General features: G+C 30.4%; 1 protein-coding gene across 2 annotated transcripts in view; it reads right to left on the bottom strand.

Annotated features, from left to right (window-relative positions):
• Nucleotides 1–23,141, bottom strand: part of LOC136972640 (SH3 domain-binding protein 5-like) — a 48,114-nt gene extending 24,973 nt beyond the window's left edge. For both annotated transcript variants that reach the window (XM_067267237.1, XM_067267238.1), the window contains exons 1-4: nt 22,843–23,141; nt 12,231–12,293; nt 8,069–8,197; nt 820–978 (exon numbers count right to left, since the gene is read on the bottom strand). In XM_067267237.1, the coding sequence (XP_067123338.1) occupies nt 820–978; nt 8,069–8,197; nt 12,231–12,293; nt 22,843–22,881 (390 nt within the window). In that variant the 5' untranslated portion in view covers nt 22,882–23,141. The remainder of the gene's footprint in view (nt 1–819; nt 979–8,068; nt 8,198–12,230; nt 12,294–22,842) is intronic.
• Between the last annotated feature and the right edge of the window lie 704 nt (nt 23,142–23,845).

Raw genomic sequence — 23,845 nt, forward strand, 5'->3', positions numbered from 1 at the left:
AAAACAATCAGTGAAATCTGAAACTGACAAAAACTGAGGCAATTATTTTCATACGAATCAACGTAAATCCAATTAATTCGTTCTAGACATATCAAAATACATATTGAAAAAACATTTTATACAGAATTAATATAGTGTTAAATATTAAAAGAAATTAGAAATTAACATAAAAGACTAATTAGCATAAAGATGAAAGCAATGGAATTGTTCAGCTAGACACGTGGGGTAATGTCTCATCTTGTAGAAGCAAGTTCAACATGAGCTTCTAACCTATATCGCCCTGTGGTAAAGTGTGACATAATTGTCATGTAATAGTAATTGTATGCATTTATGATGGTCATATTGAGGAGAACAATGCCTTCCAGGAAATGCATTTAAGGGTAACTAACGTTACCAGTTACCCTTCAGGTGTTACAGTAACCTATTCAGGTGTTACAGACATGGAGAAAACACGGAAAACTTCACTTAGTCAGCCCACCCTGGCAAAGCGCGAACCCACAACTGAACTCCCAGTGTTCAGGGAATGGAACCATTGGCCAACGGTGGGCCGTCATGGGGTAATGTTCATACAAACGAGAAATAACACCACACTGCGCCAGAAAATGCATGGGTCACCCTTTGTTTTCACAAAATTAGCAGCAAGGTCACTTAAGCATGCCAACAAAATCCAAGGCAATTGATAAAAACTGAGACAAATTTTTCTCAAAAAAAATAGACAAAAACTGAAACTGACAATAACCAAAGTCAACAAAAACCGAGGTATTACTGTATATGTCTAAGATACATAAAGTAAAAATATAATTTTTTTTATATTCATACCCATTTAGTTGCTTGATTTAGCATTTCTTGTCTTGCTGAATCAAAAGTATGTCCTTTATTCAATTCTTCTTCAGCCAATTGAACCATTTCTTTAGCTGCTATATGAGAACCATTTGCTCTTTCAAATCTAAGTGCTGCTTTCTGAGTTTCATTCTGAAGCTTCATTAAAAAAACAAAAAAGTCAAGTTATTTATATACTGTATATTAAAATATTTTTAAAATTTTAAATATTAAAAAAAAATTACTAAAAAGTAAATAGATATTTTTAAAAAGTAATTTGTATAAAAATTTTAAGACAAACTAATAAAAGAATTTATTAAACATTCAATACTTGATCATTTCAACTAATTTATTTGTGAATGATAGCATTATTAATTTTATATGATGAACAATAATTATATATGATAAAATAGAAAGTAAAGTTTAAAACAAAAATTTTTGAGTTGCAAAAATTTATATTGATTCATTTGGAGTGTCAAATCTATTATTTAAAGATAATCTTCATAATTGGAAATATGGACATACTGTAATGATGGAAGCAGCAATATTTCAATCCATAAATAAAGACCAAATTAACCTAAACCAAAGTAGTTATCACCCTTCGTACATACATCTATTACATATTCCATCTTCTCAACAGTATATGACTAAATCAATAAACTTTAACGATGAAAGATTAATAGCCCAATTACGGCTTAACAAATACTCTCATTTTATTGGTAATATCTATATCAACTTATCAGACACTTTATGCAATTGGTGTAAATCTCAAACATTCTCGACGTGCCATCTTCTATAGAATTGTCAAGGCTTTGCAAGTACAAGTAACACACAAGATATTATGCGGCTTCTCCAAGGCAATTCACTTCTCAAATTTAGAAAGTACTTAAATAATCTCAATAAAAATAATCTATATAAACTGTATAACTTCATCAAAATTGTAGAAAAATTAATAAACTAAGATAAAGGAATTTAACTTAAATTAGTATTGTATAAAGATTATCTGTTTCTGTTATGTTACCTCTGTTAAAATTGTCTTATTTGATTATGTTCAAAACACGTTCTCATTGAACCAACTGTTAAATAACTGTTTAAGTGTGTCAAATTAAAAGTTGTTACAAAATATTTGTAAAAACTCACTTAATATTTGTATAACCCCCTTCAACAGGGTTACTTCCCTTTATGTTAATAAAGATGATAATAAAATTTATATTGAAAGGTTACTTTTTAGATTAAAATGTTTATTGTGTATAAAGAAAATAATATTTATTAATTTAAACAAAACAGTGATTAAAATCTTAAAATTATTCAAGTCTGATTGATTATACAAGTTTTCTATATACAGTGGAACCTTGCTTAACGAGCATCTCGCATAACAAGTGTTTTGCATAATGAGCAAATCAAATTTTTTTAAAATGACTCGCTTAATGAGCAAAGTTTCGCATAACAAGTGATGAGAAGGAAGTCCTAGATTGTGCACATGCTCTATCATGCTATTATCTGTGATTTTTTTGTTTTCTGCAAATCAAATTCAGATTAAAGGTTGGTTCATTCTGTGCTAGAAGAAAAGATGACAATGATTCACACTCCTTAACAATGTATATTGTATAATTTTCTTTGAATAAATGTTATACATAAAATATCATATTTACTTGCATATAAGACAATCTTGCGTATAAGATGAGGAGTGTTTTAAAGATCAAAATAAAGAAAATTAAATTTATTAATACAACTCTAATTTTATTTCATTTAATCACAAATAAATTATCATCAAATGTACATATTAAAGCAAACAACCATGTTTTCTTGTTGCTATCACCTGATACCCATATAGCAAAACCAAAAGATTATAATGCATGTGACAGGAAAAAGTTTATTTTTAATGATTCAGAATGTACAGTACAAATATTCATTAAAAATACCAATTTAACAAATATGAAATAACTACATTTATATCATTGTTAAGTGACCAGCTATTTTTTGGATCATCTCTTTAAAAGTGACATTCACCTTGACCTCTGCTATAATTGCAGCATGAAATATACACGGTTCACAAAAATTATTACAAAAATGCAAAGGATCCTTCGCTCACACATATAGGACGACCTAGGTTTTTTAAGCAGTGAAAAATGAATAAAAACCTCATCTTATACACAAGTAAATACAGAATTTGAGTATTTTTTTTTTGGCATGGAATGCATTATCATATTTTACATTAATTTCTATGGAAAAAATTGTTTCACTTAACAAGTGTTTCACATTACAAGTAAGGTTCTGGAACAAATTATGCTTGTTAAGCAACGTTCCACTGTATATTATGTAATTAAACTAATTTTATTTGTGTTTTTATTATATCTGCTTTTTATAAATTTCAGATTATAAAATTAGATATGTCTACCTAATTATTTCCAATATGATTATTAACGTTCTTCATTTCTTTTAGTGATTCAAAACTGATTATTATAAAAAAATATATTTAACAAATTTAAATTAATAAATGATCTTAATCATTTTATTAGTTAGATATTATGGTATTAAAAATTCATATTTATTAAAAACCAAACCATTTCTAAATTATAAGCAATCTAGCAGGTAAGGGGCCATCCATAAATTATGTAAGGACGATTTTGGCCATTCTAGACTCCCATCCACCCCTGTGTCAGAAACCATAATATTTTCTTTGATTCCCCCTCCCCTTCCTTATCTTACGTAATATTTAGGCATAATTTTATAGAAAGATTTTAACAAAAATAAATTTTTTTAATGAAACCCTAAAAACCTTAGGACAAAAATATGAAGGTTATTTTTTAAATAACGTCCGTTTTTTAATAAGAAGAAAAATACTGTAAATATCATTAAAATATATTTTTTTCCATATTCTACATACTTTTATCTACTTTTCTACATAATTTCCATTTTGTTTAAACATTTGTCATACTGCTCAACAATTTTCTGAATTCCGACTTCAAAGAAATCTGCTGCCTGTGAAGAAGCCCAATCCATGACTGCAGTTTTCACTTCTTCGTCGTTGAACCGTTGACCACCAAGGAACTCCTTTAAGTATCGAAACAAGTGAAAATCACTGGGTGCGAGGTCTGGACTGTGTGGATAATTGTATCGAGTCAAAACGATAAAGCACTATCCAATCTTTTTGTTTTGTGATCGTCAGAAAGCAGTCTTGGGACCCACCGAGAACACAATTTTTGATAATTCAGTTTCTCCGAAACAATAGTATACAAAACTGATCTTGAAATCTGTGGAAATTCAATTGATAATCGTGAAATCGTGAATCGTCAATCCTCTCAAATTTTGTTATCCACATCACGAACCAAATCTTCAGAAATCAGAGAAGGTCGGCCAGGGCGTGGCTCATCATGCACATTAACTCACCCATCCTTGAACATTCTTACCCATTTTTGAACTTTACTGTCACTCATAGCATTATCAACGTAAACTTCACAAATCTGACGGTGAATTTCTGCTGCTGCCAAGTTTCTTGCACTCAAGAATCGAATAACAGATCGTATCTCACAGTCGGCGGGAGACTCAATTTTCTTAAACAGTTTAAACTTCTACAGCTCAGCATATAGACAGACGACATGGCTGCAAATGGCGTCAAAACATGCGCCAAGCTTGCTCGGAGCAGAAGCACATGCATACTGCCGTGATTGCACATTATTCTCACTCTCATTCACAAACAGACCTTATTTAAAAAATAGCCCTCGTATATAATTATTAATTAGTTAATTAATACGTATTGTCATTTATAAAAGACTATGTGAACAAATTTTAAAATATAAAAATTTAATAAATTCAAATGAACAATTTATTTTAAGAACTTTATTTTTTAATTATTAACAATCTTTTTATTATCATCATTAATCAACATCATAATATTCATTTTTATATTAATTTTAATTTTCACAAAAGGACGCAAAAAACTTTGACAGATCGACCAGCTAGTGCATGTGTAAACAGAAACTTCATACAAAATAAAACAAGAGAAAATAGAAACCACATTCCGTTGCCATATTGGTTACATCTTGGCTAAGGCCAAGAAAATGCTGCTAAATGCTGCGAAAATGTGCTAGGTGCACCGGGGGACTAAATCATAAAGCTTGTAAAACTCTATTCAATGGGGCAATTCAACCAATACTACTTTATGCAGCCTCATACTTTACACTGGGGTCATGTAACTAGTAAAAATTCAGTAGCAAGTAAATTACTCTCTCTTCAAAGACAGTTTGCCATCAGATTTCAAAGTGCTGCAGAACTGTTTCTACTAATGCCTCTCTGATACTAGCAGAGCTCCTTCCTTTGCCACTATGTATTGTAGAAAAAGTTCTAAGCTACTACATCAGAACTAAAAACATCAAGGCTCAACAACAGTCTCTACTCCTATCTACGGCTGTTCAAATGCTACCATATTGCAATTACCCTATCTCTGATCATCACCCTGTAAACAAGGTTATCCCCAGAGTACTTTTGGTGTCATCTGCTTCCTCCATGGATAACCATGCAGACATTAATATCTACGCAGATGGGTCCAAAAGCCCCATGTTCATGTCTGCTCAAGTATCTGTATCTTCCTCCAAACTGACATATTTTGCCCAAAATATGTTAGAAGGTACAGATACCCCCACATATCAAGCTAAAGAAGATGCTGTCTACCAAGCTGTTCAGTGGGTCACTTCACTACCAAACAAAACTCTGTCTATCAACATTTACAGTGATTCTTAGTCTGTCCTAAAAGCTCTATTAAATCCCAATTACAATAGCAATAAAATCACATATATCCAGCACCATATTAAAAGCCTTGTAAATAAGATAACTTTTATGTTTGTTTGTGGCCATACTGACATACTAGGAAATGAAAAAGCCGACTTTGAGGCTAAGTCAGTTGCAAAGGACACTGACTTGACTACATTCACATCCCTCTCTCACGCAGCAGTCTTAAAAATTATATTTAAGACAACACTATGCAAAAGTGGAATCAACAATAGTTGAACAGAAAAACTGGTAGAAATATCCCAGTGTTGAATGCAGGTTCTCATCACCACTTAGAGATTTAATGTTTGCTACTGCTCAACTACTTAGTGAGCATGTATAACTGGGCAGAAACTGCCTCTTGCTTTTGCTCTACAGAAAACCTAGACACAGTCAACCATATGATCTATTATTGTCCAATTTACGATCAAGATAGACTTATTATGAAATTGGAAATCTTTACGCTTGGTTTCAGGTGGATATATCCACTTGATAAGCTTGTTCAGAAGCCACTATTTGATGCCTTTTACAATTATGTTCAAAAAAATATGGAGGATAAGACTATTTATAATTTATAATTTCTAGTTTTACATTTTAGTTTTCACTAAAAACCAAATACTAATTTTATGGTTACTTTGTATCATGTATTTCAGTTTATGTATTCTTAGTGTTACATATCCATAGGAGTGGTGCACTTATCTATATATATAATTGAGACGAGTTGATAATAATAATAATAATAATTAGTGCAGAGCCCAAACAGTTAGGAGTTGAAAGTTGAAATTTGGTACACAGTTAGGGTATGTCACGAGAATGCACACTAAAAAGGGATTTTTCGAAATTCCTCCCCACGGGGGAGAGGGACAGGATTAAGGCTTAATACTTCCATCAACAATGGAAGTGTTAAGTAACAATGGAAGTGTCAACAATGGAAGTGTTAAGTAACAATGGAAAACAAGAGAAAGCGACGTGCAAGATTTACAGGCGCTGGAAAAAAAGAAAAAGAGTAATATGTTAGAACATATTCGATTTTCAAATTTAAACAGATTAGTTTGGTTTTTCTTGACCTTTCTTCTTTAGAACATTCGATGAAAATCGAATGATATAATCAGAACATGTCATGAAAATCGAACAATATTAGAACATTCGATTTTCAAATTCGACCTTTTCTTAGAAATACTTAGTTCATTGATAAAATTACTCTTTTTCTTTTGTGACTATAATGTAATAATTTTAATCTTCGCTATCGTTACTTTTGCCCAAGCAATGCCGGGCCTACCTGCTAGTTCTAATAAAAAAGAGAGAGAAACCAATATATGCCCTTTCTCCCATGATAAAAAATGTGTCTGCTAGCGTTATTATTCTATCACGTCACACTTGATGGTGTTAGTACAATGAGCGTTCTTAATAGAAACTGCCAAATTAAAGCCAAATTCAAAACTCTATCACTCAACGAGATCAAAAGATAAAAATGTGTGATGGGGACAACCTGAGTCACAGAAATTCACATTATTAATTATAACAATAACACAATATATATTAATAAAACATGAATTTTAGAGGATTTCATAGTTATTATTTAGTTAACGTAATTTGATTAGTAAAATTAATAAAACCAATCTTTTAGCTGTTTAAGAATTGGTTCTTTATATCAAATTAAAGATCTATTAATGTGTCATAATAAAGGTCTATTGCCAATTTGCTACTTTTTCAGATTTTAATGCCATATTTTTTACTTTTAGATGCTACAAAATCAATCCTAATTATGAGTTAATAATTATTAATGTCTTAAAATAACATTTATAATTTTATTAACTCATGTTATTACAGTTATTCAATCTACAGAGCCTGAAATGGGAAATGACATCACAATTTTTAATCAAGAGATTAAAAATCTTGTTTTAAAAGCTTCAAACATGAAGAATAAATAGTAATAATAATGCTAATGATGCAGTAAAATAATAATGTTACACATAAAAGAAATAAAATTAAACTAAAATTCCAAAGGTTCAAACCTACATTGACTAGCATCAGTACCTAGCATCTTGGCTGTTTGTGATGTCATTTTGGCTGTTTGCCCCTCAGAGACTTAAAACTTCAAAGACTAATAAGGCAAACACTCAGGCCCATTTTTTGGAAATGCTTTAGAAGTGAATCCTATTATTTGTTTGTGTTTAAGGCTACATGCTCATCAACTATTGTTCAAATTGGAAACCCTAACATCTGGCCCTCTTGTTATAAGAGGCAGCTTAACATGTTACTTTTGCTTTCCAGATGTCAAACTGATAAGGCTACCAGCCTCTGCATTAATTAGTAAGTAAAACTAATGGAAATAAATAATTTGAAGTAGTGAAACAAAGTTAAAACTGACAAAATAGTTGGCAATATTTTTAAATTTTTCAGTGACTCCTGAATATATGTAATATTATGACATTAAACAATATTTTTATTTTAATAACAACTAAGAAATTATATATTATACCTGTTTAGCTCTTGCACGTGCAACATAATATGGTTGTGCTTTCTCTATTGAAGTACCAATTTTCTTAGCATAACAGGTAATTTTATGAGTAGAATCATTGAGTAAGATTCGGAAATTAGTTCGTTCTTCCTAAATAAATATAAAAACAGTAAAGATCAAATTAAATGATATTATTATATTAAACATATATATATATCTCAATACATAATAATACAGTAACTTTGATTCAATCATTTGACTTATAACAAAATGTTAATTGAATATATTTCAATTTTTAAAAACTTATCAAATAACTCTGCATTACAATAAATAAAATAAAATACATTTATAGAAAATCAGCATTTTCTTACCAACATATGAACAAAACTCATACTGGTAAGAAAGAACAAGCAATTTCAGTTTAGTCTAAAACAGTGTTTCCCAGAATCCCCAGAGTAGAGGCTAATGTCACCTCTCTGGGGCATCATGGGTAATCTGTCTTGGATATGTTGAGACTATCCCTTACTACACAGTTACCTCCATTGTATGGGCCTGGTTGAACCAACGATAGGTATGGAAAAAAAGATCTCTTAATACCAGGCTCTCAGAATGGAAAGAATTTTAAAAAATTAACTAAATATAACTAACAGATGTGTGGAATTATAGTTATGGAATTGAAAGCAAATTCATTGCTAAAGGTGTCAATATTTGTAAAATTACTGACTCTTTTTTTTTATATACTTTATATTAGGCTCCTAACAGGAGCATTAACCTTCTGTCTTGCATTATTTCATTCTGAGTAAACTGAATAGAATTAAAAACCAAGAGAGTATTTAGTTTCTTAGTTTTACCATCAAAAAGTCTTTATGCATTTTAAGTCTACTTTAAATAATTTGCATTTTCCAATAATGTTTGTCTAAAAATAAAAGCAATAGTCATTCCTTATATTTTAATCTAATTAAAAATCTGTAGAATTTTATTAGTGATGGGATGATACCAAAGTTTCTTTCAATTCCTATATGATTCTTAATTTCTTTGAATACTTTCTAAAATTTATTTATAGGAGCACCTGTAGTGCAATATCTTATTTTATGATAATTTCATCATAAAATTAGAATTATCATAAAATAATCTTCCTTTACATCATTAATTACTGTTGATTTTCATTTCAGAAATTTATCAATTTGTATCAATGTATGATTGAAGATGATGATGACAATAGTGATAATAAAATAGAAAAAGTGCTTTCAGTTTTTGTAGGAATGCCTGATGATTCACTTAGTGACAAAATGCCTTTCTGGGTTAATATAATCAAAGTATATTTTAAATTATGTAAAAGCAGGAGTTAGAATCAGATTTTATAAAATTCTATGAGCTGGAATTGGGAACTTGGTCTATTGACTCCACAGCCCTGTATTATCAATAAAAATTCTCTTGCTACCTGATAACACTCATCCTTTAAAATAAAAGTTTTTGCAGCAGCCTATTTCTTCAATCATAATAAAAACTCAAAAAATTTTTTCTTAATTGTTTTCCATTCTTAAGCTTGATGTTCATTAATTAATGAATGTACCATGCTCGTAATATAAATCATTAATTTTTCTAAACTAAAATAAACTTTAGAAGAAAGTATTCAAAAGAAATTGGGAATCATATAGGAATTGAAAGAAATTTTGTTATCATCCCATCACTAATAAAATTCTACAGATTTTTAATTAGATTAAAATATAAGGAATGACTATTACTTTTATTTTTAGACAAATATTATTGGAAAATGCAAATTATTTAAAATATAAAGTCAATCCGCACAGTGGGGTGTATAACCAAAATAATTGACATACGCAAACCTTTAACCACTGCGTAATATGAATTCTCACTTAGAAATCAAACGTTTTCTTAACCCTTTCTGGGTTCTTCCTCAGGAAAAATGAGCTGGATCTTCTAAATGAATACGAACATAATAACTTTGAAGTTGATCAAACGATATAAAATTCGAATGACCGGATTTTTTAACGTATCCGTTCACATGGAATGTTTAAAAATGTTCTAAACTAACGGTCAATGTGCATCGTAAAGCAATGTTCTAAAAATAGCGATTGATGTGCAGTGTAAAAAATGTTATACATTACTGATCTATAGTAGAGTGTCATTTATGTGAAAGCCGAACAACCGAAACGTTGGTTAACCAAAAGCTTTCCAGTCGGACTGTGTTGTGCTGAATCGAACATTTTTGATACTAGATTAACTTCTAAAGTATAATTTTTTTTTGTTTTTATATTTTTCAATATATTTATTTTGTTTGTACAAAATAAAGAAATAATTTTTAACAATACAGTAGCCACGATTATTATTATAAAAATTTTCATTTGGCTTAAAATCAACGAAAATTCAACGCGAAGCGACACACAAGGAAGAAAAATTTCAACATGGGATAAGTTAATATATTTCTTTGTACATAATCAGTTAACCGAAAAATAAGTTATCCAAACAACCCCAGTCCCCAATTGATTCAGATACACAATGCTCTACTGTATTTGCAAAAAATGGATCTTACAAATTCAGCGTTTGTAAATAAAATGCACAATGTTTGAGATCGTATAATTGTAAGATATGTCCATGTGTTCCCATAGCATCCACAATTCTGTAAATTTAATTTTCATAGTGCAGTATAGACTGCCAGGCCATTGAAAGACATATTTCATCTCTCATGTGGATTAATACACGTGGATGTCATATATGCTTTAAAAATCTTCACTACTTCCAACCATTTGAGATAGTCAGGTTGTGGGGTGGTGTGTATTAATTTTGCTCCTGAGAAATCTGCCACAATATCAGGATCCATGGCATACGTGGAAAGCGAAGTGGTACATCTGTTGTGTTGTATATCTGATTTATGTTCTTTTATCCTAACTTCCATTGACCATTTGGTTGATGATTAACCATTTGGTTGATGATTAACCAGAACAAAATGCCAGGCATCAATAGGGTCTCCATCAAAGACAACAGGTTCAATAGGGACCCTATTGATGCCTGGCATTTTTTTTTTCTGGTTAGCAGGATCTTTTCCATTGCATAATAAATCTAAAATAGTGGGGCATCTCCTATATGCAATGCTGACATTACGTTTCTTTGCGATGTCGGCTTATATAGATTTCAAGAGGGGCTTTTAAGTGATAGGTATACTCTCCTTTTTAACTCTCTGGTTAATGTTTCGATTTACCATCAGAATATTGGAGGTCTCCAGTGCCCATTTGTGGCGTTCAGACATTCTTTGTACTAAATTGTTTTGGCTATCTCTTCTATGCAGTTTAACTCTTCCTTGAGTGCTACTTGTGTAGACAAATGCGAGTATGCCCTTTTAACTAAGGTCCTAAAAGCAGCCATTTTGTACTGAATGGGATCACATAAGTTAATTGGTATGTAGGTGAATACCATTGACGGTTTATGGTAGACTGATGTGATGATGTTGGACCTCTCAATATTGATGTCTAGGTCCAGGAAATGTACCCTGGATTGGCTGTATTGTTCTATGTCCAGGCATAACCCAAATGGATTATCATTCAACAAATTGGGTTAGATTGGATGTCGTTCTTCAAAAAATAATAATATCATCCGCATATCTTTTGTATAGAATGATGTCTTGTATGAAGTTTGGAAGGGTTCTGATTTCCAGTTGTCTTACAACTAATTCACATAGATCCCTGAATACCGGATTGCCCATGGGAACTCCTCTAGTTTGTATGTATACGACCCCATCAAATTGGAACACAGAACTGTAACATACTAGATGGGTCAACTCCAGTATTTGTTGGTATAGTACATTATTGTCTACTCTTATGAAGAGAAAGTCCCTAAGAGCACAGAAACAGGGTGGCAGTTCAATAGAGGGATATAATGACCTGAAATCCAAGACCATAATGCAAGTAGGGGAAGTGATTTCCTTAAGTTGTTCAATTCTATGGATTGGAGATGGTATAAAGGTACCCCTCAAGATGCATAGTAAGGATAATATGTACAGCTCTTTCTAATTTGTGTGTGGGAGCTTATTTAAAATTATTTAAAATAGACTTAAAATGCATAAAGACTTTGATGGTAAAACTAAGAAAACTAAATACTCTTTTGGTTTTTAATTCTATTCAATTTACTCAGAATGAAATTTAAATTATATCAATTAAATACTTACATCCAATTCAATTTCTAGTTTGTTAATTAATTCAGTAGCTGCATTTAATTTTTCAAGTTCTATCTGTAAAACAATAAAAATACATTAACACCTTCATTAAATTGTAATCCTACAGAGTTAAAACAAAATTAATAAATCACTGTTGAAAATTCTTTTAAATTTTTAAGTAAATCTTGTAAAGAAGAAAACATGATAGTGAATCAAGCAGTATATCAAGATATTTTACTACATTATAATAATAGTAATTTCAATTCAGCTTTAGGTCTATATATCTATATAATGTAAAGAAATATAAATAAAAGCACTTTCACCTTTATTACTAAAGCTTCATCAGTTAGAACAGGGGTCACCAAACTATGGCCAGATTCAGCCTGCAAGATCAGTTCATCAAGCCCGCCATAAAACTAAGAAAACTAAATGCTCTTTTGGTTTAGCCATGCCACAAATGAGCTAAAATACAGTGTGTTTCTAAAAAAATCATCCAATTTAAAAAAATCCTAACTATTCAGCTTTTAATCCATTTTGATTGAATGATGTTCTGTTAGAAAGAGGAAATTCTCGAGTTTTACGCAGTTGCTCTTTTTCTTCTTAGAGAACACTGTTATGGGAATCACATATCTCAATATGCTTGAAAACTAGCTTTTCCCACAGTTAAAGACCTATTCAGATGACTTCATTTTCCAGCAGGATGGGGCACCACCACACTGGAGTCTGGAAGTTCGAGAATTTTTGAATACATAGATTCCCCTATAATGGATCAGTCATATGAGACGTAATGATTCAACTTTACATAACTGGCCTTCTAGGTTGCCAAACCTCACTGTTTGCAATTATTTCTTATGGAGGTTTATAAAAGACTCCATTTATGTGCCTCCTCTCCAGCTACAGTGGTAGAACTGCAAAACTCATAACAGCATCAGTGGCAGCAGTGGATCCAGACATGCTTGCAAAAGTTTGGGATAAATTTCACTACCGTTTGGATATATGCCATGCACCCAAAGGGAGGGCCTATGATTTAGTATGTAAAAAGCTTGAAGATTAGTCATGTAATATAAAATTAATCTTAAGTGTGTATCCTCATTACTTTTCATAATATAATCATTTTAAATCAGATGATTCTTTTTGAAACACCCTGTATAATTATTTATATGGGCGATTACAAGCTTACTGCAGCCATCATGTTTGTGTATTAGTAAATAAATATATTGGTTGTCTTTATTTGTATATTCAGTATACTGTATTGAACAAAATGATTATGCAGCCCACACTTGTCATTCTCTCAGTTATGTGGCCCACTATGAAAAAGTTTGGTGACCTGAGTTAGAATATGGAAAAAAAGAAAAACTACAGGAAAAAAATATATAATTTACATTTAACATTACAATCACTTATGAGAATATGACAAATTATTAAACTAAATTTAATTATTGTTTTGAAAACATATTTTTCCCATAATACTGTAAATGGAAGAAAGAGCTGGATGATGAATAAAATCTCTAGGAAAAGAATATCAGTATTTGGAAGATGCTGTTATAGAAAGATTTTTAGAATATTATTGATAAAAAGAATTCTAAATACCAGTAATTACATAACAGTATTCATCTAAAGGTGAATTCATTCCAAAAAATTATCAAATTTAAAAATTCATTTAATAATAATTGTTTGATAAATCTGCAGAATAAACTATGAAACAAAACAATGTTTGACATAGTGGATAGATTAATTAAATGAGTATACCCACAGAGGATAGCTGGATGACATTGGATGGATAGCTGGATTATATTGAAACAGTCTGCAGAGACTGAACCTTACTGCTTTGTATAGAGACAGTTAAAGAATAACTGAGGCATATAGTTTCAAAAACAGCCTATTTCACTTTTCTAGGTCTAATAACTAAATGCAGCTGATTTTGAAACTAACCTCCAATTTCCATCCCCCTTTTATTCTTTCTTTCTGATTGATGACTAGTTTAGGAATTTATGACAATCATCATCAAAAAGAGCAAAAAAATACATAAGATCAAGTGCTTAGCTAATTTTTATTAATACTTTCCCTGCTCTGTTGTATATAACAGAAGGAAGGTATGGCAATCAGTCAAAAAATGACTCTCCAAGATTTACACATTTTTGGACTTGGGACCCTGAAACTTTGAGAAATGCAAAAAGTTTTGGGAAAGTTTTCTGTATGTATGGATGTTTGTATGTGCATGTGTGCTTCAAAGAGGGGGCACAGTTTTGTTCCCCCTCTTTGAAGCTTAATAATTCTTGTGCTTTTTGTTGAAAATTTATGAAATTTTGCACAGAGATTTTTGTATTAGACAAATTGTTAGATTTGAGAAGCATGCTTTCTCCCTCTGCTCAATAAAAGTTTGTACCAAGGCTTATCCATACAAACAGTATTATCAAAATCTGTGAAGATCACATCTTGATCTCCTCTTGTAAGACTAATATTTCCAAACAGTTAATAGTAACTTGAAATTCAATGCAATTAAGTTATTGTGGTCACAGTTTGATGTATTTGTCTTCTTCACAATTGATGCATATAGTTTCAAAAATAGGAAAGTCAATTTTTATTAAAATCCTTTCCAGCAACAAGTTGAATAACTTTCCCAGCAACATTTAAAACTGCATTTGTGGTGCAATTTTTAATGATATTTTATTATTAAAAACTTTTCATATTTTTAATGTTATAAACAATAAGAAATCAGAGAAGTGACATTGAAAGATGGTTGTTTAGTGTAACATATAATTCAATAAGATACAGGAAGTTTGTTATAACTAATAATTTTTTTGAACTTTAAATTTATCAATAATTCCTCAGTCCCAAAACTAGACACTAGAACAAAAATATAATGTATTCACAAACTTCATAAGGGACATCTGTAGTAACTATAAGGAAAAAAAGGCCTTTTTTCATGCATAGTAACCCTGTCACGATAGATAGCAAGTATCAAATAATTGTATGTACTTCTGGCAACATATTAAATTCAAAATTTAAAAATTGTTTAAGATCAATGTTTAAAGTGTGTATTCCATGGTTTGTCAAGCATTCCATTTTAGAACTCTGTTGTTCCTGAAGAAAGCATTTGGGATATGCAAAATATATTTGAAGCATCTGGATTTCATCCTGTTGGATTGTGAGGTTTGTAATACACTATATTTTCAATTAAATTTAGTTTTAATCAAAAACAAATTTACAAGTAAAAAAAAAAATTTACGATCATTTTATGTAAGAAGTGCATTTATTTTAAAAAAATTCACTTGTTGAGATGTGAAGCAGCAGCCTTGTAAATAACTTACAAGTAGAAATGCAGCTGCCAATAAGCAATCTTTGGCAAAAGATTCACAAAACTTATTCATAAGTCATTTGGGATGTTTTTAACTTTGATTTTTTTTTCAAAATATTTGAGAAGTGTACTTTCTTCCCTTTGCTCAATATAAGTTCATACTGAGGCTTATCCATACAAACAGTATTATTGAAATCTGGAAGAACTATGCTGTAATCTCTCTTTGCTAATCAACAAAACAAAACAACAACAAAAAAAAATTAAATAAGTTATAGAAGTCATTGATAGCTGAGATTAAATATTTTTAAAACCTAAATCTTGCTTTGTCAAATCAAATATCCATTTTAAAATTGTGTAAAATAATTTCAAATGAGTTCATGGAATTATGTAAATTTACATGCTAGAAACTAGAATTTTTTTAATATTTTATTTTTTTATAATATAATCAAAAAATTGTATTATTATTTTCAATTTTCAATGTGGTTAGGATGTGATGAGGAGACATAGTAATCTTAAAAAATATTTCATGAAGTAATCAAATAATAAATTGGCTCAAAAATAGAGGAAAAAACACTTTCTAGGAAAATATATTCAACAAAGTGAATAATGTTTTTGACCTCTCTAAATAGATCCTCCTCAGTTAGAACAGAAAATAAGTTAACAAAATTGAAGAAACATTTGAGCATAAAAAGAATAAGCACAATATTTATGTTTTAACTGAGGAAGACTTGTAAGAGAGATCAAAAATATTTTTTTATTCCATTAAACATATTTTGCTGGATTTAAAAAGATGTTTCCTTTATTACATATATTGATTTCCTATAAATGAACTCATTGAAAATTATTACCAGTATTAGGCCTATTATGTCTTTTTGATATAAAAAGAAGTTGCTTCACAAATCTATGAGCAGATAATTATTACTTTCCATATTTTCCAATTTAAAAATGCAATTTTTATTAGATTATTTTTTATCTCTCACTATGTTTGAAATTACTTGAATTTTTTAATCTAATATCTAAATTCAAAATTAATTTTTATTCCATTATCCATAGAAACAAAGAAAGAAAAAAAAAAGAGAGAGAGAAAAATGAAAATCAATATATAAATATTTTGCTTCATGTAATACAACACTATACTACTAAGCATATTATTTAAATAAGGAATCAAATAACAATAAAGAAAATACAAAACCACTTTTATTGTTTACAATGATATAAAACACTATAGTTATATTAAATATTTAAAAAGATATAAACTGATGTAAATGAGTATAAAAATGAATAATTTTTAATTAAAATTAGTATTAAAGTAATTGTTCTTTTTTTTCATAACATAATTTGTTGTAGTTTGAATCAATCAATCAATTAGTAAAAAACTTTATTTAATGAAATTCTAGCATTTAATATTTTTTCAATGGAATTACTGAGCTGCAATTTGAAAAACTCTAGCAACAAGTTGCTTATCTTTCCTAGCAACATTTGGCAGTGCCATCTATTATGCTATTTTATTAAAAAAAGCTTTTATATTTTTAGCTGTTATAAAATGGCAAAAAGCTTAATTTTGAGGGTAAGGATGGGTTTTATAAAAAAAATTGTAAAGGCTAATAACAAGTAAAATTGTCATTAAGTCTGACCCTACTGGAGATACATATGATCCCCTTATCTCCCCATTCCTTCAGCATTTAATCACCAAAATTTAATAGTAACAATTCCCCTAATAAACAAACCTCCCTGCAAAATTTCAAAAATTTTAAACAAAAAGCCCAGGAGTTAAGCTTGAAAGAGGGTGAACAGAACCATAGAAAAATCTCTCAAATTTGTGTAATTTCTTGACATTTCAAGAGGGCCTGAGCCCAAAAATGTAAAAATCTTGAGAGGGTCATTTTTTGAGCAATCGCCGTACTTTCCCTCTGTTATATATAACAGCCAGAAAAGTAAAAATTGTAGACTTATAAATTCCTACTGTCGCTGTCTGTCTGTCTTTCCTTAATTTCAAAAACAGTGTTAGATAAATTAAATTCAAGACCAGATATGGAAACCGTGAGGCAGGAGGCCCCAATTAGCTATATAATTACTTCTGATGCAAACCAGAATCACATTATTTCAATTCAAACTTTTCCCCTGAAAGGAGTTATATAGATGAGTGGCACAACTCCATTGCTAATGGAAAAGTATGATGTACAGGGGCTAGATACTACAGTACTAATTTGAGTTGGAGAGCATATATTTTAAATTAAATAAATTAAAAAATATGACTAAAACTTGCAGCCCAGCATTGCAACAATGTCACAATAAATAATTGTTCATTTAACTTAAGTCTTCTTAAGAATTCTTATATCCCTATGAAATTTTTTGAAAATTAAAAAATATACTTTCATCTGGAAAACAAAACTTTGACCTAATTCTCTAACCATAATGTCATGAGGAAAAAGGGAGACCTTTCACCACGTAAAAAAGCTGAAGTCAAAGCCCTCGTTAATATAAAAATGTATTCCAACTGTGAAATTTCACAAAGGTTGAATGTGTCTGAAGCTAGCATACGACGTATAAAGAAAAAAGTTGAATCAGATCAAGATCTGAGTTCGAAAAGAAAAAATAAATGCGGCAGAAAGCCAATTTTCAACCCAAGGTCAGAAAGATGTCTTAAGAAAATTTGCTTAGAAAACAGATTTGCTACCACTAAATCAATAAAATCTCAATTGGAAGATGCAAAAGTGAATGCTTCTGAGCGTACTGTTCGCAGAAAATTGAAAGATCTGGATTTTAAGGCTTACCGTCCAGCAAGAAAACCCAAGTTAACAGTTGCAATGAAAGCAAAGCGTTTGAAGTGGGCCAAACAGTGGCGTGATAAGGATGTAGACTTCTGGAGATCGGTAATTTAACATTAAATAGATTATTTACTATAAAATAGACAAATTAACAGTAGATACTTGATTCATAAGATATATTTTTTTTTGTTTTCTCAGGTCTGTTTCAGCGATGAAAGCACATTTGAAATTTTAGCCAACAAAGCTCATTTTGTCCGTTGTCGTAGAAACGAAAAATTTCATTCTGACTGCATCATTCAGACTGTTAAGCACCTCACGAAAGTAATGATTTGGTCTGTCATCAGTGGCAAGGGCACTGGGCGCCTGTATGTAGTAAAAGGCACCATGAGGCAAAACCAATATAAAGAAGTCTTGCAAAATCGGTTGCTGCCACAGGTTAGAGAATGGTTCCCAAATGGGGAACCATTTATTTTTATGCAAGATGGAGCTCCCTGCCACACAGCCAAGTCTCTGAAAACATATTAGGTTGGGGAAAAAGAAATCCATTATTTTTATGTTTATTTTAAGACTTTATTTAACGTGGTTCGGATTGTCCGATTTAGGTCAAATATGCACCGTTTTGTTTTATAATTTGTTGACATTTTAAAGGTAACTTCATAATGCCTCTCTCATAGAAGCCCTGGTCCCTATTGGCAAAAAACTCAACTAAGCGATTTTCGTGATCTTCTCTTGACGCCAATTTTTTATCACTAAGGAAGTTTTGCAATGATAAAAAAAGATGGTAATTGCTTGGTGCCAGGTCCGCACTATAAGGTGGATGCATCAAAACTTCCCAACTAAGCTCCCAGAGTTTCTGGCAAGTCCCTATAGACGTGTGTGACGTGGCGTTGTCCTGATGAAAAACAACACTTCTCCTGTTGGCCAATTCTGGCCGCTTCTGATCAATTGCTAGCTTCCAATGGTTTAATTGTTGACAGTAGAGGTCCGAATTTAATGTTTGACCATATGGAAGCAGCTCACAGTAGATGATTCCTTTACAGTCCCACCAAATGCACAGCAAATCCTTCCTGGCCATTATTCCTGGTTTGGCCACCATTTTGAGCCGCTTCACTGCGCTTTGACCACACTCATTTTCACACAATATTGTCATATGTGACTCATTTCTCATCCCCAGTCACCATCCATTTAAGAAATGGGTCGATTTTGTTCCATTTGGCCAAGGCTTTGCAGATGAAAATTCGATCCATCATGTTTTTTGCATCAATTCGTGTGGCACCCAAACATCAAGCTTCTTTTTGAATCCAGCTTTAAGCAGATAGTTTAAAACTGTTTTGTGGTCAATCTTTAGCTTTTGGGTGATGCTACAACTGCTAACATGCTTGCCCATTTCAATCATTTCCATGATTCTATTGACATTTTTAATGACTGGCCTACCTATGCGAGGTGCATCTTTAACATCGAAATTACCAGAATAGAATCGACGAAACTAAAATTGTGCATAATTCATTTAATTTTTAATTATTTATAATTTTCATAGATGATAAAAAAATACACATCATAAAAAATGCACCACAGAATTTTGGCTGTGACAGTATCGGGACCATAAACATCATTCACAATTTCAGCCGCCTGGATTGCATTTTCGCCTTTATCAAAGCAAAATTGTAAAACATACCAAATTTTCTCTTTGGTAACTTCCATCTTTTACACCTTATAACTCACAACTAAATCGACCAATCAAAAAACTGTAACAGAATTTTTTTTAGTATAAAATGTCACTTTTCCAGTGAGCACAAGTCTGAACTTGTTTGATCAATACTTTATGAGATATATATCACTACAGCCATCTAGCAACAAAATAATGGATTTCTTTTTCCCCAACCTAATATCTACAAGAGCAAAATATCCCTCTGTTGGATTGGCCGGGTAATAGTCCTGACATGAACCCCATAGAAAATGTGTGGGAGCTCATAAAGAGGGAAGTGGCCAAAGAGGTCATCACAACCAAAATGCAGCTTTTGGAAAAAATCATCCATGTGTGGAATCATCATCCACAAATACAAGAGACAGTCCAGTCTTGCATCGACAGCATGCCACGCCAGATTGAGGCTCTCATAGCTGCAAAAGGTGGCTTAACAAAATACTAAAAGTTAAATGGCAATTTTGTATTTTTTTACTATGTTAATAAAAACAAAAATTTTCAATAAATATAACGTTTTATTTGTGTTAGCACCTATGTAATAAAGTAAACTGTACATTACAAGTTAAATTCATTGGTAATAAATATTCAAAGACCAAATTGTAGTAGCTGATAATTAAAATTTGCATAAAAACTATAGTGCGTCTAATAATTTGGCCAGGGACTGTATAATAAATTTAATTTAAAATTGTGCAAAGCACGTCATATTGATTTGTATGAATAAATTTTCTCAAATAATCTGAAGCAAAGTAATTTTGTGCATAATTCATTTAATTTTTAATTATTTATAATTTTCATAGATGATAAAAAAATACACATCATAAAAAATGCACCACGTACCTAACTTATTGACAGCATTGCAGAACATGTTATTCTATATTTTGTATTCAATTGAAATCAAAAATAATAATGAAATCATAAATAATGATGAAATCATAAAAACATTTATTCCTTATAGATAAACTACAGATTTACAAGAATTTTCTGATATTTAACTATTTCTAAACAAAAATGAAATCTGAATTTTACTTTTTTTTTTAATGAATTTTAAAAAAAACATTGTTATTTGGTTTAATTTTCAAATAAACTAATATGCTCAATTAGATGTTTATAATATTCATTTTGAGTTTTTGTAATTAAGATTTAAAGCATTGTACAATACTGTACAGTATAAGTTATTAAAGTTGTTTTGTTCCTAACCAGAAACAATATTCAGTATATAATATATTAATGTTAGAAATAATCTAGAGAAAATAAAACACATTGAACATTTTATCATGTACCCAGTAATCCAAGTTCAAAAAGCATAATCAAAACACTCAAGAATAAATTCTAGTATTATTATGCCTACCTACAAAAACAGTGATTCTCAACCACTGTGACATGGCACTTTAGTGTGCCGCAAGATTTTTGAAGTGTGCCACCACTGCGAATATCCATACATAAGCGATGTCAGACAAGTAGTTTAATCGGTTCTACCTTCCTAGGGCACATTTGAAAATTGTAACCGGTGTTACCAGTAACTGCCAGTAGTTACCAAGGCATTTAGAAAATGTGACCTAAATAACAACTGTGTTTAAAAATCAACATTATGACGTTACCAGTTGTCCTGCGATACTTACCGAAGTAACCATGTGTGCCGTCAAATTTTTAAATTATTAAAAGTGTACCATGACAAAATAAAAGTTAAGAATCACTGTACCAAAATATCAGTAGTTTTCTCATTTATTTGTAAATATAGACATGAAAATAACATAAATAAGATTACATTGACATTTAGAAAGGTACAAAAACTAAAAAATAAACCACTTTCTACAGTATACAGTAAAACTCCATTTGTCATAAAATACAAAAACCACCACCGATACCTTTAAACATAGTAGAAATTTTAATTTTTCTAACATTTTCAATGGTTTTAAATGCACTTCCTCAGAATAAAAGCCAATTACAATTTAAAAATAAGAAATTTTCATTTTGAATAGCATTAAAATTTCTGCTACATCTAAAGGTATTGGTAGTTATTTTTGTAGTTCGTAGTTAGTATTTTTATTTTGATCAAATGCTTTTACTTTATTTGTGTGATTTAATCAAATAAACTTGCAAAATGCAGTAAAAATATAGAATATAATGGAGAAAAATTAGAAGATATAGAGATATTTTCTAATTTTCGAAATACAGATGAAACTTTTCAAAAATTCTCTAAAAATGTAATCAAATTTATAAACAAAATATTTTTAGATAACAAACATGCCAAATCATGAAATCATGACGTGGAGCATGGAATTTTCCATTTAAGAAATAACTTATTTGATATTTACTCATTCTTATCAAGCAGTGCATATTAACATTTTTAAGTTTTAAATCATTTAACTTAAATATTTAAAAAAATTTTTCCGTCTTCATTTTATTGCATTTTACAAGTTAATCAGATACCGATTTCTAACAATATTGAAAACATTTATCCAAAATAACACTGGAAAAGACATTTTTTTGGTATTTTCTTAGAAATGATCAAGTTCTATAAACTAATGAGAATAGAAACTAAAGTGGCCAGTGTTTCCCAGTTTTCTAAATACAGGTATAATCAGATGTAACTTACATCGAAAAAATTAATTATTGCTCTTGTATATATATATATATATATAATTCATATTAACTTTGTATTTATGTAATAGATGTTCTGTAATGTTTACTGTATATGATTATTAACAACAAATTGCAATAATTTGCCTGAAATAAGCTAGTCACACCTACATATTTCATATTAAATAGTTAATCAGAGAATCACAAATAAATGACAACTATCAAATCATAGTCTCTGACAAAATATAAAAACGTATTTTAAAATTTGAAACTAACCTGAATTCTGGGATCAACCAATTCATCTTCAGAGGACATTATTTATATCTCTTTAAATTAATGCAAGTCAAGTTTTAAATCATGTTGTTTTCATTACTTTCACCTAAATATCTTCATTTTTATTATCTAAACTTAAGAATTTGGTTTTCTATAATTAAAAATTCTTAATTATTATTCTTAAGGCGAAGGACGAACCCAAAAAATATTTCAAGGACTGATAATAGCATCTTATTATTTTAATTAAATGACGTTGTGTAGTTTGGCAGACGTCTGTGTATTGTTTATTAACAGTGATGCCATCTCGTTTGAGTAATTGAAACTATGGGTACGTTCGTAAAATCGAACGAGTTAAACGAGAATGACGTCATCGTTATTCTTATTTCGTTAGACTTTTCGAACGATTCGTTTATAACTAAATGGCTGTTTATAAAATCGAAGATATGAATGTTGCTAGTGCAGCCTTATCCGAAATATTTTTCTTAGATTGCTTCGGGTGGACGTTATTTCAATCATTTCACCTTTTAATTCACAATTTAAACACTCAAGTAGATTTAGAAACATCGATATCGTCGGGCGCCATTTTCTTACGTGAGCTTCGTTAGAGTTTCGTTGGAAACGTCATCACCGCAGAGCATGCGCACTGAGCAAGACTACTACTTTTCGAACGATTCGTTACTAACGCGTTTAACTCGTTTGACTTTACGAACGTACCCTATTTTTCTTCTTTTTTTTTTTTTTTTTTTTTTTTTTTTTTATTATGGAAGAATTACATTTTATTTTGTTAAAGGGAATTACTCAAAATATGAGAAAATTTCAATTTGGAAAATATTTTACAAAAATAAATAATTTATATGCAGAATAATCCATTTAATGGAATTATTAGGGACTTGCCTCTCTTGTATCGGGATTATTATTATTATTTTTATTTATTCTGATTAAAAATAAAATAACCCCGATATGGAGGTTATCGCGTAGTCGCTTATCCTCCGAAGAGCCGGCCGAA

The sequence above is a fragment of the Centruroides vittatus genome, unplaced genomic scaffold, assembly GCF_030686945.1.
Source record: "Centruroides vittatus isolate TY-2023 unplaced genomic scaffold, ASM3068694v2 contig_299, whole genome shotgun sequence".
Lineage (NCBI taxonomy): Eukaryota > Metazoa > Arthropoda > Arachnida > Scorpiones > Buthidae > Centruroides > Centruroides vittatus.